Source organism: Hyla sarda, unplaced genomic scaffold (genome assembly GCF_029499605.1).
Source record: "Hyla sarda isolate aHylSar1 unplaced genomic scaffold, aHylSar1.hap1 scaffold_524, whole genome shotgun sequence".
In the NCBI taxonomy this organism is placed as follows: Eukaryota; Metazoa; Chordata; class Amphibia; order Anura; family Hylidae; genus Hyla; species Hyla sarda.
In genome coordinates this window covers 63122-82127 of record NW_026610535.1, presented here as the reverse complement: position 1 = coordinate 82127, position 19006 = coordinate 63122, and the positions used below count along the sequence as shown (strand labels likewise).

General features: G+C 43.9%; 1 protein-coding gene across 2 annotated transcripts in view; it reads right to left on the bottom strand.

Moving 5' to 3' along the window:
- Positions 1-19006, bottom strand: part of LOC130338800 (zinc finger protein 260-like) — a 122177-nt gene that overhangs the window by 85254 nt on the left and 17917 nt on the right. For both annotated transcript variants that reach the window (XM_056554007.1, XM_056554008.1), the window contains exons 5-6: positions 6252-6343; positions 6098-6164 (exon numbers count right to left, since the gene is read on the bottom strand). In XM_056554007.1, coding sequence (XP_056409982.1) covers positions 6098-6164; positions 6252-6343 — 159 coding nt within the window. The remainder of the gene's footprint in view (positions 1-6097; positions 6165-6251; positions 6344-19006) is intronic.

The window sequence follows — 19006 nt, the reverse complement described above, 5'->3', positions numbered from 1 at the left end:
TTTACACTGTGTTTTTTTTTTTATTGGAAAAGGGGGGTGATTCAAACTTTTAATAGGGGAGGAGTTAAATGATCTTTATTCACTTTTTTTTTTCACTTTTTTTTTGCAGTGTTATAGGTCCCATAGGGACCTATAACACTGCACACACTGATCTTCTATGTTGATCACTGGTTTCTCATAAGAAACCAGTGATCAACGATTCTGCCGGATGACTGCTCATGCCTGGATCTCAGGCACTGAGCAGTCATTCGGCGATCGGACAGCGAGGAGGCAGGTAGGGGCCCTCCCGCTGTCCTGTCAGCTGTTCGGGATGCCGCGATTTCACCGCGGCTATCCCGAACAGCCCACTGAGCTAGCCGGGATGCTTTCGGTTTCACTTTAGACGCGGCGTTCAACTTTGAACGCCGCGTCTAAAGGGTTAATAGCGCGCGGCACAGCGATCAATGCCGCGCGCTATTAGCCACGGGTCCCGGCCGTTGTTAGAGGCCGGGCCCGACCCGCTATGACGCGGGGCCACGCCGTGGCCCCGCGTTATAGATCGGGAGTGGACACATGACGTTCCAGTACGTCATGTGTCCTTAAGGGGTTAATCTACCGCCTTGATCCAGCATATATATATATATATATATATATATATATACACACAGTATTTTATGCCTAAACTATACATTATAATTGCAGTAATAGTATCTACAGTTAAAAAAAAAAAAAAAATCTTATTCAAAATTTGAAGCACGGTCTCCTCATATTTTTATATATTTTATTATCATACCACAATCAAGCACCGGTATCTCTGGTGAGGTCCTTGAGGTTTCGGATTTTTGTTTTATTTATCTAATCTAAGTGTAATATATATGCACTCAGCGCTTTTACGTTTTTTCACGTTAAACTCATAGGGGCCAGTTATTGTTAAAGGCCATACATACCTAGTCACCCGCTTTTAATGCCTAATTCAGGTGTAACCGTACTGGGGCGTATTTTGCTATCCTAAGTGTAATATATATGCACTCAGCGCTTTTACGTTTTTTCCTGTTAAACTTATAGGGGCCAGTTATTGTTAACCCCTTAAGGACCACGGGTTTTTCCACTTTTGTTTTTTCCTCCTCACCTTTTAAAAATCATAACTCTTTAAATTTTGCACCTAAAAATCCATATTATGGCTTATTTTTTGCACCACCAATTCTACTTTGCAGTGACATCAGTCATTTTACCCAAAAATCTACAGCGAAACAAAAAAAAAAAATATTGTGCGACGAAATTGAAGAAAAAAACGCCATTTTGTTACTTTCTACGCAGTAAATTTTTCGGTAAAAATGACCCCTTATCTTTCTTCTGTAGGTCCATACAGTTAAAATGATCCCCTACTTATTTAGCGGTACCATTTTTGTATTGATCGGACTTTTTGTCCTTTTTATTCATTTTTTTCATGATATAAAAAGTGACCAAAAATAAAGTTATTTTGGACTTTGGAATTTTTTTGCGCGTACACCATTGACCGTGCAGTTTAATTAATTATATATTCTTATAGTTCGGACATTTCCGCACGCGGCAATACCATATATGTCTATATTTATTTACATGGTTTTTTTTATGGGAAAAGGGAAAGGGGGGTGATTTGGACTTTTATTAGGGAAAGGGTTAAATCAAATTTATTAACTTTTTTTACACTTTTTTTTTGCAGTGAGACTATAACACTGCACACACTCATCTTATACACTGATCACTGCAAAGCCATAGCTTTGCATTGATCAGTGTTATCGGCAGTCAACTGTTCAAGCCTGCATCTCAGGCTTGGAGAAATCAATCGCTGATCGGACGCACCGGAGGAAGGTAAGAGGACCTCCGCCCGCGTCCTAGCTGATCGGGACACTTCATTTTCCCTGCGGTGGTCCCGATCAGCTCCACTTAGCGGCCGGGAATCTTTTACTTTCGTTTTAGACGCGGCATTCAACTTTGGGTTAATAGCGTGCGGCACCGAGATTGCTGCCATGTGCTCTTAGCCCCGGGTCCTGGCTTCAGTTACATCCTGGGACCGACCCGATATGACACGGGGTCACCGCTTGACCCCAAGTTATATCGCGTAAGCTGGCCAAGGACGTACCTGGCTTCAAACATTTTTTAAATCGCTTTAATAGAGCAGATTTAGTGCTTCTTAATCTGCTCTATAAAGCAGGGCAGGGAGCAGCGCTTCCCAACAGGCGCGACGTCACTGACACCTTGCTGGGCGCTTGTTTCCGCCCTCACATCGTCTATGCATGAGTGTTCTTTTTCTAATAGGCTGTCTCCAGCTGTTCCCCAACTACAACTCCCAGCATGCCATGATTGCTATTAGCTGCTCAGGCCATGCTGAGAATTGTAGTTGTGAAACAGCTGGAGGCACCCTATTAGATAAATAACACTCATGCCAGATGTATATAACATATATATTTATCAGACTTACCCATCCGGAGGATCAGCGCAGCAATGAGTGCGCACGCTGCCTTCGGACAGGGTAACGCGGGCAGGCGGGCGGGGCCGTGCGCGAGGCCAGTGGAACTGGCCAATGCGCGCAGCCCCAGCTATCAGCGTGCTCGCTCTCGCCTGTTTGATTGACAGGTGGGAGTGAGCACCGCGGCTCCTGTTATACAATGTTTGTTGTGACCTCTACTATATTCCATGACCCAAAATGGCGTCCAGGGACTAGCCAGCGCCCAAGCATTCCGAAAGTTGGGCTTATCCGAAATGTATCTATAATGTAATTACTGTGTTGTCTTTCACAAACATTTCCAAAAGAGGCTTATATCTTATTTAGACAAAGAAATGTGTCATTAACATAGCAGAGGAATTTGTGAATGGTTTAGTAAGTTATGTGCACAGTTACCTTAATAGTTGTTTCATTAGTGACAAAGAGATAATTTTATGGGATAAAGGAGGTATTTAATATTTGCAGTAAATATATTTAGTAAATGTAAAAGTTGTCAGATTAGTGAAAGTTCGGGAGTATGCAAAGCTTAGTGAACACTGATAACAAAGCATTTCTAAAGCTGCTTATACTATTTTCAAGGATGTGGGCGGCTTGGTAGCTTTTCCTCTAGACGGGTTTTGATGAATCTCCCCCTTAGAGTTGATGTTTTCAGCCAATTGGATCCTGGGTGGGGTGTTTTAGGTCCAGCTCTCCTTGATCCCAGGTCAGGTAATGTTAATTAAGCTTATGTGTCTCTGAGTATGTTCACATTGTGTTTGTGTCAGTCCTGTTTTTGGTAATTCCGGATCTCCTAAGCTAAATTTCTGTTCTGTGTTTTGTGCTATTTTTCTATCTAGGAGTATGTTCCTGTGTCTTGTGATGTTATTTCTGTTTGCTATGTGTTTGGAGTCCAGTGTGTATTTTGTTCTAGGTCTGTGTTCAGACCAGTAGGTGTTGTTGTTGTGCTTTGTTTTGGTTTTCTCTGCTGTATACTAATCCTGATATCATGTCTTGATATATCTGTTTGTTGCTTTGTAGTCTTCCCTCTATGTATTTGGTTGTTAATAATGTTTGGTTGAATACGGTTTTAACCCTTGTCTCATTTTGTTTCTGATTTGTTACTAACATGTACTGGGGTGTTGTTCTTTTTTTGATTGACGCCCCTGCACTGTAGTTTAGGAATGGACAGGTGCCCAGTTGTCATTCACTGCTAGGGTGTTTAAGCAAGTAGGGAGTGTGGTCTTAGGGAAAGCTTTAGGGTTCACTTATCCCTGCCACGAATTAAAGGAGTAATCAAGTGCAGAGTATTCCTGCTCCATCCTGTCCGGACTGCAAAATAAATGAAAATGAACCATCTCTCACCTTCCTGGGTTCCCGCGGAGCGCCACTACAGCTGATCGGTCCTCCGGTCCATCCTCTTCATACTTCCACGTGTAACGAAGCGTCACATGGCGCTCAGCCTATTATGGGCCGAGGCAGAACATCGCAGCGGCCGGCGATAGGCTGAGCGCCATGTGACGCTTCATTACACCCGGAAGTATGAAGAGGATGGACTAGAGGACCGATTAGCTGTAGTGGCGCTCCGCGGGAACCCAGGAAGGTGAGTGATGGTTCATTTTCATTTATTTTGCAGCCCGGGCAGGATGGAGCAGGAATACTCTGCACTAGAGTACTCCTTTAAGACAAGAACGCTTTCTTCTCTGTGCCACGTCCAAAACCTTTAAATATGTACTGTACAGAACTGCAGGGACACCGCACATCTGTAAATGGACAGAGACAGCGACCTGTGGCCCATTACTCTTGTAGTGGACTCTGTGGCTATGGGGTCCCCTTCCCATGTCTGCGCTGTTGCAGTAGCTACAACACTTCTTGACAAAGCTGCAGAAATCATCCTCACCGACCTGTCACCATTTACACTCCACATGACATCAACAGCATCCTCACACAAGTCCGGCCTAAACACAGACATACGGCCAGAAAATGTCACATTACAGCAATGTCTTCCCCTGAATCCAGCTACATTGCTCCCTCTGGATTCAAAGGAGGAAGGGAAGGAAGATGATTCCAGACAAACTCTTTGTGAAAAGTACCAGGCCCCCGAAAACATACCCAAAGCCACTCTGGCCGCTTTGGAGAGTCCAGGTACATTACATAAGCTTGATGACCTCTTGTTCAGGCTATGTGAATGTCTTATTGTGTGTTGATCTCTTTTCAGGCTGACCTGAGGCCTTCCCCATGAGGAGGATGTACTACAACAAGGAAATTACTCCAGGAACGGGTCTATATACAGTGGGGCAAAAAAGTATTTAGTCAGCCACCAATTGTACAAGTTCTCCCCCTTATAAAGATGAGAGGCTGTAATTATCATCATAGGTTATAACCTCAACTATGAGAGACAGAATGAGAAAAGAAATCCATAAAATCACATTGTCTGATTTATAAAGAATTTATTTGCAAATTATGGTGGAAAATAAGTATTTGGTCACCTACAAACAAGTAAGATTTCTGTCTCTCACAGACCTGTAACTTCTCCTTTAAGAGTCTCCTCTGTCCTCCACTCGTTACCTGTATTAATGGCTCCTGCTTGAACTTGTTATCAGTATAAAAGACACCTGTCCACAACCTCAAACAGTCACACTCCAAACTCCACTATGGCCAAGACCAAAGAGCTGTCAAAGGACACCAGAAACAAAATTGGAGACCTGCACCCGGCTGGGAAGACTGAATCTGCAATAGGCAAGCAGCTTGGTGTGAAGAAATCAACCGTGGGAGCAATTATTAGAAAATGGAAGACATACAAGACCACTGATAATCTCCCAGTGGTGTCAAAATGATCACATGAACGGTGATCAAAAATCCCAGAACCACACGGGGGGACCTAGTGAATGACCTGCAGAGAACTGGGACCAAAGTAACAAAGGCTACCATCAGTAATACACTACGCCGCCAGGGACTCAAATCATGCAGTGCCAAACGTGTCCCCCTGCTTAAGCCAGTACATGTCTGGGCCTGTCTGAAGTTTGCTAGAGAGCATTTGGATGATCCAGAAGAAAATTGTCACATGGTCAGATGAAAACAAAGTAGAACTTTTTGGTAAAAACTCATCATGTTTGGAGGAGAAAGAATGCTGAGTTGCATTGGTACATACCTGGGGTAACACCTCCTGGAATTATTACATACCTGGGGTAACACCTCCTGGAATTATTACATACCTGGGGTAACACCTCCTGGAATTATTACATACCTGAGGTAAAATCTCCTGGAATTTCCTCCTTCACTTCCCTCCTACACGGGTGAGCAGCCAAAAAATCCGTCTCCTCTTCTGATTCATCTTTAACCTCAACCTTAATATACATCAGATCTTCAACCTGAACAAACAAGAAAAGAAATGTTAAAAAGAACTTTACCTCAATCACTTTCTGGTCATATTTTGAAAATAATTTAGCGTCATCTACCTGATGCGTCTCTGGGACATTTCCCTCTGGACAGTCCTGGGAATACAGAGGGCAGGGACACCTCTCGGGTGGATTTCTATCAATGACTCCATCTGTAGGGAACACACAGTGATGAATAGATTATTCCATGTGATGATCAGATGATGGGTGTAGTAGTATCTAGGAGACCCTCCACCAATAAAAGTCTCCCCCTCCTTACACTGCTGATCGGCCCCGATATCCATCTCCTCATCTTTAACTTCAACCTTAATAATCTGATTTTCAATCTAAAGAATAAAGAAATAAAATGTTAAAAAGAACTTTACCTCAATCACTTTATGGTCATATTTTGGGAAGACTTTAATGCCATCTACCTGATGGTTCTCTGGGACATTTCCCTCTGGACAGTCCTGGGAATACAGAGGACGGGGACACCTCTCGGGTGGATTTCTATCAATGACTCCATCTGTAGGGAACACACAGGGAATGAATACATCACCTCCTGTATATCCATCAATATATATCTCATATCTCAGCACCTTCACTTATAGGTTAGAATACAAAGATTGAAGACGTCACTCCAGAGAAATATGGTGAAGAAAAAACAGTTTATTCCCCCATCCGGTACATAAAGGACGCGACATTTCAACTACACAATGAAGTCTTTTCCAAGCACAGTGACAATAGTGATCGGCGCACAATTCATAAGGACATCAATCAATAGATCGGTGGAGTTACAATTTACTCCTCAGTTACTTTATGAGCCTTTTTCTTCCCTTTGTAATATATCGTTTCATATCTTTTTAACCCATCTTCCTCATTTATCCACTCCTTACCATTCGGAACTTCTGGTGCAAACCATTTCCTTAGCATCATGTTATACCCAAACGTCTTAATATAGCTTGACTTTCCCCCTTTTCACACAGCCCTATACCGAAAATAGCTGTTTTAATTCTATATTCAATTTCTTTTTAAACTCCTTTCCTATTTTAGAAAACACAAATTTCCAGAACTTTTGAATTCTCCCACATCCCCATAACATATGGATCAAGTCTGCGTCACGTTCCCGGCATTTGGGACATTCCATATCCGTTCTTTTCCCAATATTGTATTAACATTTCGGGGTATATGGAAGCCTATGAATACTTTTAACCAGAGAGATTCTATAGTTCATATTTAAAGGGGTACTCCACCCCTAGACGTCTTATCCCCTATCCAAAGGATAAGGGATAAGATGTCAGATCGCCGCGGTCCCGCTGCTGGGGACCCCGGGGATCGCTGCTGCAGCCCCCCCCGCCATCATTACTGCACAGAGCGAGATCGCTCTGCACGTAATGACGGGCAATACAGGGGCCGGAGCATCGTTACGTCATGGCTCCGCCCCTCGTGACGTCACGGCCCGCCCCCGTCAATACAAGTCTATGGGAGGGGGCGTGGCGGTCGTCACGCCCCCTGCCATAGACTTGCATTAAGGGGACGGGCCGTGATGTCATGAGGGGCGGAGCCATGAGGTCACGCTGCTCCGTCCCCTGTATCGCCCATCATTACGTGCAGAACGAACTCGCTCTGTGCAGTAATGATAGCGGGGGGGGCTGCAGCAGCGATCCCCGGGGTCCCCAGCAGCGGGACCGTGGCGATCTAACATCTTATCCCCTATCCTTTGGATAGGGGATAAGATGCCAGGGGCGGAGTACCCCTTTAATGAAGTTTTACTAATATTCTGAAATGCTTCCCTCCCTTCTTCCTCACTTATATTCCCTAGTTCCGGAGACCATTTCTTTCTACTCTAGGGGCTTTACTTTGTGATCGATATATTAAAGGGGTACTCCCGTGGAAAACTTTTTTTTTTAAATCAACCGGTGCCAGAAAGTAAAACAGATTTGTAAATCACTTCTATTAAAAAATCTCAATCCTTCCAGTACTTTTTAGGGGCTGTATACTACAGAGGAAATGCTTTTCTTTTTGGATTTCTCTGATGTCACGACCACAGTGCTCTCTGCTGACATCTCTGTCCATTTTTGGAACTGTCCAAAGCAGGAGAAAATCCCCATAGCAAACATATGCTGCTCTGGACAGTTCCTAAAATGGACAGCAGAGGTCAGCAGAGAGCACTGTGGTCGTGACATCAGAGAAATCCAAAAAGAAAAGCATTTCCTCTGTAGTATACAGACTAGAGATGAGCGAATTTACAGTAAATTCGACTCGTCACAAACTTCTCGGCTCGGCAGTTGATGACTTTTTCTGCATAAATTAGTTCAGCTTTCCGGTGCTCCGGTGGGCTGGAAAAGGTGGATACAGTCCTAGGAGACTCTTTCCTAGGAATGTATCCACCTTTTCCAGCCCACCGGAGCACCGGAAAGCTGAACTAATTTATGCAGGAAAAATCATCAACTGCCGAGCCGAGAAGTTCGTGACGAATTGAATTTACTGTAAATTCGCTCATCTCTAATACAGACCATAAAATGTATTGGAAGATTTAAGATTTTTTAATAGAAGTAATTTACAAATCTAACATAACAGAAAAATGTAGCATTCACTCACCGCGCACGGCGGTCGGACAGAGGCCGGACGAAGCGCGCAGCAGCGCGTGAAACTACCGGTTGTAGCCTCAGAGCTCCTGAAGACGCTGACCCGTAACCCCCCTCCAGCCGGGAACATAGAAGCCGTGTGCGGTGAGTGAATGCTACATTTTTCTGTTATATTGATACTTCACCTAGTCGCATGCACCCCGCCGGGACTCCCGATCTATTATTTCCTTGTTAGTAACTACCGTATTTTTCGCCCTATAGGACGCACCGGCGTATAAGACGCACCCTATTTTTAGGTGCAAAATCTAAAAAATTTAAGATTTTGAACCCAATAGTGGTCTTCAATCTGCGGATATCCAGATGTTGCAAAACTACAACTCCCAGCATGCCCGGACAGCCGTTGGCTGTCCGGGCATGCTGGGAGTTGTAGTTTTGCAACATCTGGAGGTCCGCAGGTTGAAGACCACTGGCATAGGAGGTAATACTCACGTGTTCCCTCCGCTCCGGACCCGTCACCGCTGCCCTGGATGTCGCCCTCCATCGCTGTCCCCGTCGCTCCGGAACGTCTCTGCTGCCGGCCGGGTATCCTCGCTCTCCGTCGTTACGCACGCCGACGCACGTACGTGATGACGAGGAAGGAGAGCGCCGGCCATACAGGGGATCCCTGAACGGAGAAGACACCGAGGAGGCAGGTAAGGTCCTGTAAGCACTAACCCGGCTATTCAGTCGGGCTGTTCGGGACGCCGCGGTGAAATCGCTGAACAGCCGGGTTAGTGTCACTTTCCCTTCAGACGCGGCGGTCAGCTTTGATCGCCGCGTCTGAAGGGTTAATACAGGACATCACCGCGATCGGTGATGTCCTGTATTAGCCGCGGGTCCCGGCCGTTGATGGGCGCAGGGACCGCCGCGATAGGGGTGTATTCGCCGTATAAGACGCAATGACTTTTCCCCCCCAGTTTTGTGGAAGAAAAAGTGCGTCTTATACGGCGAAAAATATGGTATATTATCCGCCCTTTTAAGTCCTTTATTTTCCAAATTTACATATCCCTTTAATCGACCACTTTCAACTAATTCAAAAACTGTGCTGTGCCCCCCCCCTTCTTTCCCATTTTCTCAAATTTTTTTTAAAACATTTCTGTTTCAACCCCCATAAATTCTAATTGTGCAGCTATATAATACCAGCGAAAACTAGGTATCCCCAGCCCCTCCTGTTTCAATAGATGGACTAAGGAATTCTTGCCTCATCCGTGTGTGTTTCCTGTTCCAAATCAACTCATTCGCCTCTTTTTGTATTCCCTTAAAGGGCTACTCCCGTGGAAAACTTTTTTTTTTTTTTTTTTTTTTTAATCAACTGGTGCCAGAAAGTAAAACAGATTTGTAAATCACTTCTATTAAAAATTCTTAATCCTTCCAGTACTTTTTAGGGGCTGTATACTAAAGAGAAATCAAAAAAAGAAATGCTTTTCCTGTGATGTCATGACCACAGTGCTCTCTGCTGACCTCTGCTGTCCATTTTAGGAACGGTAAAGAGCAGCATATGTTTGCTATGGGGATTTTCTCCAGCTCTGGACAGTTCCTAAAATGGACAGCAGAGGTCAGCAGAGAGCACTGTGGTCAGGACATCAGAGGAAATGCATTTCTTTTTTGGATTTCTCTTTAGTATACAGCCCCTAAAAAGTACTGGAAGGATTAAAAAATTTTAATAGAAGTGATTTACAAATCTGTTTAACTTTCTGGAGCCAGTTGATAAAAAAAATAAAAAAAAATTTCCACGGGAGTACCCCTTTAACCCCTTAACCAGAGGTTTTTCCGTTTTTGCATTTTAGTTTTTTGCTCCTTGCCTTTAAAAAATCGTAACTCTTTCAATTTTGCACCTAAAAATCCATATGATGCTTATTTTTTGCGCCACCAATTCTACTTTGTAATGACGTCAGTCATTTTGCCCAAAAATCTACGGTGAAACGTAAAAAAAAATCATTGTGCGACAAAATTGAAAAAAAAAAAAAACGCCGTTTTGTAACTTTTGGGGGCTTCCGTTTCAACGTAGTAAATTTTTCGGTAAAAATGACCCCTGATCTTTATTCTGTAGGTCCATACGATTACAATGATCCCCGACTTATATAGGTGATTTTGTCTTCTGGAAAAAATCATAACTACATGCAGGAAAATTAATACGTTTAAAATTGTCATCTTCTGACCCCTATAACTTTTTATCTTTCCGCGTATGGGGCGGTATGAGGGCTCATTTTTTGTGTCGTGATCTGAAGTTTTTAGTGGTACCATTTTTGCATTGATAGGACTTATTGATTTTAAATGATATAAAAAGTGACCAAAAATGCACTATTTTGGACTTTGGCATTTTTTTGCGCGTACGCCATTGACCGAGCGGTTTAATTAATGATATATTTTTATAATTCGGACATTTCCGCACGAGGCGATACCATATATGTTTATTTTTATTTACACTGTTTTTTTTTTTTTTTTTTATTGGAAAAGGGGGATGATTCAAACTTTTAATAGGGAAGGGGTTAAATGATCTTTATTCACTTTTTTTTTGCAGTGTTATAGGTCCCATAGGGACCTATAACACTGCACACAATGATCTCTTATACTGATCATTGTTATCCCATAGGGACCTATAACACTGCACACACTGATCTCTTATACTGATCATTGTTATCCCATAGGAGACTATAACACTGCACACACTGATCTCTTATACTGATCATTGTTATCCCATAGGGACCTATAACCCTGCACACACTGATCTTATACTGATCATTATTATCCCATAGGGACCTATAACACTGCACACACTGATCTCTTATACTGATCATTGTTATCCCATAGGGACCTATAACACTGCACACACTCATCTCTTATACTGATCATTGTTATCCCATAGGGACCTATAACACTGCACACACTGATCTCTTATACTGATCATTGTTATCCCATAGGAGACTATAACACTGCACACACTGATCTCTTATACTGATCATTGTTATCCCATAGGGACCTATAACACTGCACACACTGATCTTATACTGATCATTATTATCCCATGGGGACCTATAACACTGCACACACTGATCTCTTATACTGATCATTGTTATCCCATAGGGACCTATAACACTGCACACACTCATCTCTTATACTGATCATTGTTATCCCATAGGGACCTATAACACTGCACACACTGATCTTATACTGATCATTATTATCCCATAGGAGACTATAACACTGCACACACTGATCTATTATACTGATCATTATTATCCCATAGGAGGCTATAACACTGCACACACTGATCTCTTATACTGATCATTGTTATCCCATAGGGACCTATAACACTGCACTCACTGATCTCTTATACTGATCACTGTTATCCCATAGGGACCTATAACACTGCACACACTGTTCTCTTATACTGATCATTGTTATCCCATAGGGACCTATAACACTGCACACACTGATCTTTATCATTGATCACTGGTTTCTCATAGGAAACCAGTGATCGATGATTCTACCGCTTGACTGCTCATCCCTGGATCTCAGGCACTGAGCAGTCATTCGGCAATCGGACAGCGAGGAGGCAGGTAGGGACCCTCCTTCTGTCCTGTAAGCTGTTCGGGATGCCGTGATTTCGACGCACCTATCCCGTACAGCCCACTGAGCTAACCGGCAGTTTGTACTTTCACTTTTAGCCGCGTGGCTCAGCTTTGAGCGCGCGGCTAAAGGGTTAATAGCGCGCGGCACCACGATCAGTGCCACGCGCTATTAGCGGCAGGGTCCCGGCTTCACTATGACGCCGGGCCCGCCGTGATATGATGCGGGGTCACCGTGGGACCCCGTGTTATATCACGGGAGCAGGACCAAGGACGTACTCATACGTTCTTGGTCCTTAAGGGGTTAAAGAATTTGTCCCTTAAAGGGGTACTCCGGTGAAAACCTTTTTTTTTTTTTAAATCAACTGGTGCCAGAAAGTTAAACAGATTTGTAAATTACTTCTATTAAAAAAGTAAGGCAATCGATCCCTGATATTATAGGCCTTCCCGGGGGATTCTCCTTAGTTTTGGGAATTTTAGGGATTTGGTAAAAATCAGGTATTTTTCATGTGTTTACCATAAGATACTCCCCTTTTTATTCAGTATTCCTTTAGTTAGTCCCTGTGTCAATAATATTTTCAGTTCCTTCCTGAAGTTGTCTGTTGGATTACTAGAAATTGATTTTTATCAAACACAATCCTGATCTTTAAGAAAAACAGCTGCGGGTATTTAAAGTGGGCACCTGTGGCCCATACACACTCCCAGATGAAGGAAACCGTCAGATTTCAAAACACGTCAGTATTTTGGTCCAAATCCGCACTTGTAGTGACGTCACGAAGCTAAGCGGCCACCTGACCACTCCGCTAATACCAACAACAGGAACGAGTACTGGTAGAGACGCCACAGTCTCCGGGGCAGTCTCCCAGGCTCAACCGCGAATAGGACACCGGGATCGGGACCCCACACAGGACACACAAACAGGAGGAAAGCAGGAATTTTTTTTTTTGCCAATACGGAGGATATTAGTGTGCGGCGCTGGCTTCTAGGGAATAGCGGAGCAGCACACGCAACTTGGCTCATTAAAGGGGTACTCCGGCACTAAGACATCTTATCCCCTATCCAAAGGATAGAGGATAAGATGCCTGACTGCAGGGGTCCAGCCACTGGGGACCCCTGTGATCTTCCATGCCGCACCCCATTAGAATCAGCCCCCGGAGCGTGCTAGGGATCACAGGGACGGAGCATAGTGACGTCACAACTCCGCCCCCGTGTGACGTCACGGCTCCGCCCCCTCAATGCAAGCCTATGGAGGGGGCGTGACAGCTGTCACGCCCCCTCCATAGGCTTGCATTGAGGGGGCGGAGCGCTAACGGGGTGCGGCATGGAAGATCACGGGGGTCCCCAGCGGCAGGACCCCCGCGGTCAGGCATCTTATCCTTTGGATAGGGGATAAGATGTCTTAACGCCGGAGTACCCCTTTAACGAAATGGATAACTAATGCAGGGTGTTGCACTTGAATAGAACTTATTGGAGGATATAAACATCATTTATAAGTTGCATCTAAACTGTATACTTGTTCTTTTACCATTTAACCCCTTAAGGACCAAGCCCATTTTCCCCTTAACCCCTTAAGGATGCAGGACGTAAATGTACGTCCTGGTGAGGTGGTACTGATCGCAGCCAGGGACCCGCCGGCAATGGCCGACGCCCGCGATCTCGCGGGCGTCCGCCATTAACCCCTCAGGTGCCGGGATCAATACAGATCCCGGCATCTGCGGCGGTTCGCGATTTAAATGAACGATCGGATCGCCCGCAGCGCTGCTGCGGGGATCCGATCATTCATAACGCCGCACGGAGGTCCCCTCTCCTTCCTCCGTGCGGCTCCCGGCGTCTCCTGCTCTGGTCTGTGATCGAGCAGACCAGAGCAGGAGATGACCGATAATACTGATCTGTTCTATGTCCTATACATAGAACAGATCAGTATTAGCAATCATGGTAGTGCTATGAATAGTCCCCTATGGGGACTATTCAAGTGTAAAAAAAAAATGTTAAAAAATGTAAAAGTAAAAGTAAAAAAAAAGTGAAAAATCCCCTCCCCCAATAAAAAAGTTAAACGTCCGTTTTTTCCTATTTTACCCCCAAAAAGCGTAAAAATTTTTTTTTATAGACATATTTGGTATCGCCGCGTGCGAAATGTCCGAACTGTTAAAATAAAATGTTAATGATCCCGTACGGTGAACGGCGTGAACGAAAAAAAATTAAAAAAGTCAAAAATTCCTACTTTTTTAATACATTTTATTTAAAAAAAAATTATAAAAAATGTATTAAAAGTTTTTTATATGCAAATGTGGTATCAAAAAAAAGTACAGATCATGGCGCAAAAAATGAGCCCCCATACCGCCACTTATACGGAAAAATAAAAAAGTTAGAGGTCATCAAAATAAAGGGATTATAAACGTACTAATTTGGTTAAAAAGTTTGTGATTTTTTTTAAGCGCAACAATAATATAAAAGTATATAATAATGGGTATCATTTTAATCGTATTGACCCTCAGAATAAAAATCACACGTCACTTTTACCATAAATTGTACGGCGTGAAAACAAAACCTTCCAAAATTAGCAAAATTTCGTTTTTCGTTTTAATTTCCCCACAAAAATAGTGTTTTTTGGTTGCGCCATACATTTTATGATATAATGAGTGATGTCATTACAAAGGACAACTGGTCGCGCAAAAAACAAGCCCTCATACTAGTCTGTGGATGAAAATATAAAAGAGTTATGATTTTTAGAAGGCGAGGAGGAAAAAATGAAAACGTAAAAATTTAATTGTCTGAGTCCTTAAGGCCAAAATGGGCTGAGTCCTTAAGGGGTTAAAGGGGTATTCCAGGCAAAACCTTTTTTTATATATATCAACTGGCTCCGGAAAGTTAAACAGATTTGTAAATTACTTCTATTAAAAAATCTTAATCCTTCCAATAGTTATTAGCTTCTGAAGTTTTCTGTCTAACTGCTCAATGATGATGTCACGTCCCGGGAGCTGTGCATGATGGGAGAATATCCCCATAGGAGCTGGACAGCTCCCGGGACGTGAGTCATCAGAGAGCAGTTAGACAGAAAACAGCAACTCAACTTCAGAAGCTAATAACTATTGGAAGGATTAAGATTTTTTTAATAGAAGTCATTTACAAATCTGTTTAACTTTCCGGAGCCAGTTGATATATAAAAAAAAGTTTTGGCCTGGAATACCCCTTTAAGGACCAGGCCAATTTTATTTTTGCGTTTTCGTTTTTTCCTCCTCTCCTTCTAAAATCCATAACTCCTTTATATTTCCATCTACAGACCCATAGAAGGTTTTGTTCTTTGCGTGACCAATTGTACTTTGTAATGAAACCTCTCATTTTACCATAGAATGTACGGCGAACCCCCCCAAAATTTTTTTTTAGAGAGGAAATTTATATGAAAACCACAATTTTGCACATTTTGGAGGGTTTTGTTTTCACGCTGTACACTTTACGGTATTAATGACGTGTTCTTTATTCTGTGGGTCAATACGATGAAAATGATCCCCATGACTAGATACTTTTATATTTTTGTACTGCTTATAAAAAATCTAAAAAACTTTTTGTACAAAATCAGTAATCTAAAATCACCCTAACTTTTAAATTTTTTCGTATATAAGGCGGTATGGGGGCTCCTTTTTTGCGCCGTCATCTGTACTTTTTATCGATACCACATTTGCATGTATAAAACTTTTATATCATTTTTTATAAATATTTTTTGGAATAAAATGTGACAAAAAAGCTGCATTTTTGGACTTTTTTATTTACGTTTACGCTGTTCACCGTACGGGATCATTAACATTATATTTTGATAGTTCAGACATCTACGCACGCGGCGATACCAAATATGTTTATAAAAAAAATATGTTACGCTTTTTGGGGGTAAAATGGGAAAAACTGACAATTTTCATTTTTATTGGGGGAGGGGATTTTTCACATTTTTTTTACTTTTTATTTTTTACATTTTTCAATTATTTTATTTTATTTTTTTACACTTTTTATGTCCCCACAGGTAACTATCTATAGCAATCCTTTGATTGCTAATACTGTTCAGTGCTATGCATAGGACACAGCATTGATCAGTGTTATCGGTGATCTCCTGCTCTGGTCTGCTCGATCTCAGACCAGAGCAGGAGACGCCGGGAGCCGGACGGAGGCAGGTGAGGGGACCTCCGTCCGCCATTACAGATGATCGGATCGCCGCGGCAGATTCGATCATCTATTTTAACTTGCGCATTGCCACAGATGCCGTGATCTGTACTGATCACGGCATCTGAGGGGTTAATGGCGGACATCCGCACGATCGTAAATGTACGTCCTGGTGTGTGAAGTACTGCCAAACCCAGGACGTACATTTACGTCCGTGGTCGTTAAGGGGTTAAGCATACAACTAGGGGAAATTGCGGCAGCACATTGCGCCCCTGGGAGGAAACCAATCGTTACCGAGGAAACCACTTACTGACCAATATTCCATATAGGACGGAAAGGACACTCATCCAACACTTACCGTACGTGTATTGTAGTAAAAATCTCTCGCTAGATATATGACTATACACGTTCATACTAGGGCTGGGCAACGGTATGACCAAATGTGTGTATCACGGTATTTTTGTAACTTTTGGCGGTTTCATGGTATATACACCGGTATTTCCTCCTTCCTACACCCCCCCCCCCCAAATTAATCATCAGCCCCGCGCTGCGCTGTCCCCATCGGGGTAAATACTCACACATGTCACCCACAAGCGCTGTCCTCCTCGTCCTGTTTGTTGCGGCTGCCGGCGCTGATACTCTATACTGTGCGGTATCCCTATGCCCGGGCTGCAAAAGGTAAACAAAATAAACTAACGCACGTTCCGACGTCGGCCTTACGCTCTTCCTGGGAAAGGTACGTTGGAGAACCGTCAGCCTATCAATGGCCGCAGCGATGTTCTGCCTCGGCCGGTGATAGGCTGAGCCCACTGTTATGTAAGAAGCCGGCTCCTTACATGACAGTGGGCTCAGCCTATCACCGGCCGGGGCGGAACATGGCTGTGGCCAGTGATAGGCTGACGGCTGTCCGACGTTCCCGTCCCCAGGAAGCAGATGAGGCCGGTACCGGACCAACGGGAGGCGAGTTAAAGTTTATTTTGTTTATCTTTTGCAGCCCGGGCATAGGGATACCGCACAGTATAGAGCAGTGGTCTTCAACCTGCGGACCTCCAGATGTTGCAAAACTACAACTCCCAGCATGCCCGGACAGCCAACGGCTGTCCGGGCATGCTGGGAGTTGAAGTTTTGCAACATCTGGAGGTCCGCAGGTTGGAGATCACTGGTATAGAGTATCAGCGCCGGCGGCCGCAACAAACAGGAGGACAAGGTGGGCAGCGTTTGCGGGTGACATGTGAGTATTTACCCCAATGGGGGGCAGCGCTGGGCTGATAATTAATTGGGGGGCAGAACAGCGCTCGCGGGTCACATAGGATTAGTTCCCCGATGTGGGGACAGTGCAGCGCTGGGCTGATAATACATTAATTCCTGAGGGGGAGGGGCCAAACCAGTATTGCGGTATGGGTTAAAATTCATATCGTGCAGCACAAAAATTTCGGTATTCGGTATGAACCGGTATATACCGCTTAGCCCTAGTTTATACCCACTCATCCATTGGTCCGATATTGTCTTTCATTACTATAAATATTTTCTCTTAATAGATTAATTCCATTAAACAAAGACCCAAACAGCGCCGGTATTTATTTATTTTAGCTTTGAATAGCCCCTTTTATGGTTAGCAGGGATCTATAATACCTGGCAGCAGATTTTTTAAGGCACTGAAATCCAATTTTGTCCTCCCTCTTGGCCGGGTTCACCCTTCTGCTGTATACATAACCTGGACAAGGTCATCTCCTATGTGATCGTCATTTATCAATCTATATAGAATGTAAAGGGTTAACAGCAGACTCCAAACTATGATCTGACAACACAATATAATACGGGGCCCTGACTAGACCCCACGTCCATGGCGGACATTACTACAAACCATCTCATACAATCAGCGTCAGATTCATCTCAGAGGACAATGACCCCCATCATTCCTGTACATGATCCTCCTAATGTTTTATCCTAGAACATTCCCCGGCCGTCACATGATCACATGACACACTCCTTCCAGGACTTTATTCTTCTGTATTTTATAGTTTCTTCTCCATAAAGTCAATGTGTCGCCTAGAATGCTCTGTGCAGAGGTCATTCTACAGGGAGGGGGAGGCTGAGCTCCTATTGTCATCTATATCTACAGGGAGGGGGAGGCTGAGGTCCTATTGTCTTCTATATATACAGGGAGAGGGAGGCTGAGGTCCTATTGTCATCTCTATATGCAGGGAGGGGGAGGCTAAGGTCCTATTGTTATCTCTATCCACAGGGAGAGGGAGGCTGAGCTCCTATTGTCTACTCTATATGCAGGGAGGGGGAGGCTAAGGTCCTATTGTCATCTATATCTACAGGGAGAGGGAGGCTGAGCTCCTATTGTCTACTCTATATGCAGGGAGGGGGAGGCTAAGGTCCTATTGTTATCTATATCTACAGGGAGAGGGAGGCCGAGCTCCTATTGTTGCCTGTAATGAATCCATTATTAAATACCTGGGGTAACACTTCCTGGAATTATTACTAGGGATCGACTGATATCGATTTTTTAGGGCCAATACCGGTACTCTGTGGAGGTTAGGGCCGATAGCGATAACTTATACCGACATTCCAGTATAAAGTTATTGGCTATTTATTCTCACCCTCCCCCCCCCCCCCCTCGGTGACACCGCTGCAGATCATTGATTTAAAGCAAGCGCTTTAAATCAATGAACTGCAGCGGCTTTTGCGGAGCCAGAGACCGCCGCCGCCACCCGCGTCTCTCCCCCTGCCTGTCCGGGGGTCCTCCTGAGTCCTCCAGAAGTAGCACGGACCCCGGGAACAGATAATTATAAAACCTGGGATGGGGGAGGCAATGGGGCAGCGGCGGCGGTCTCT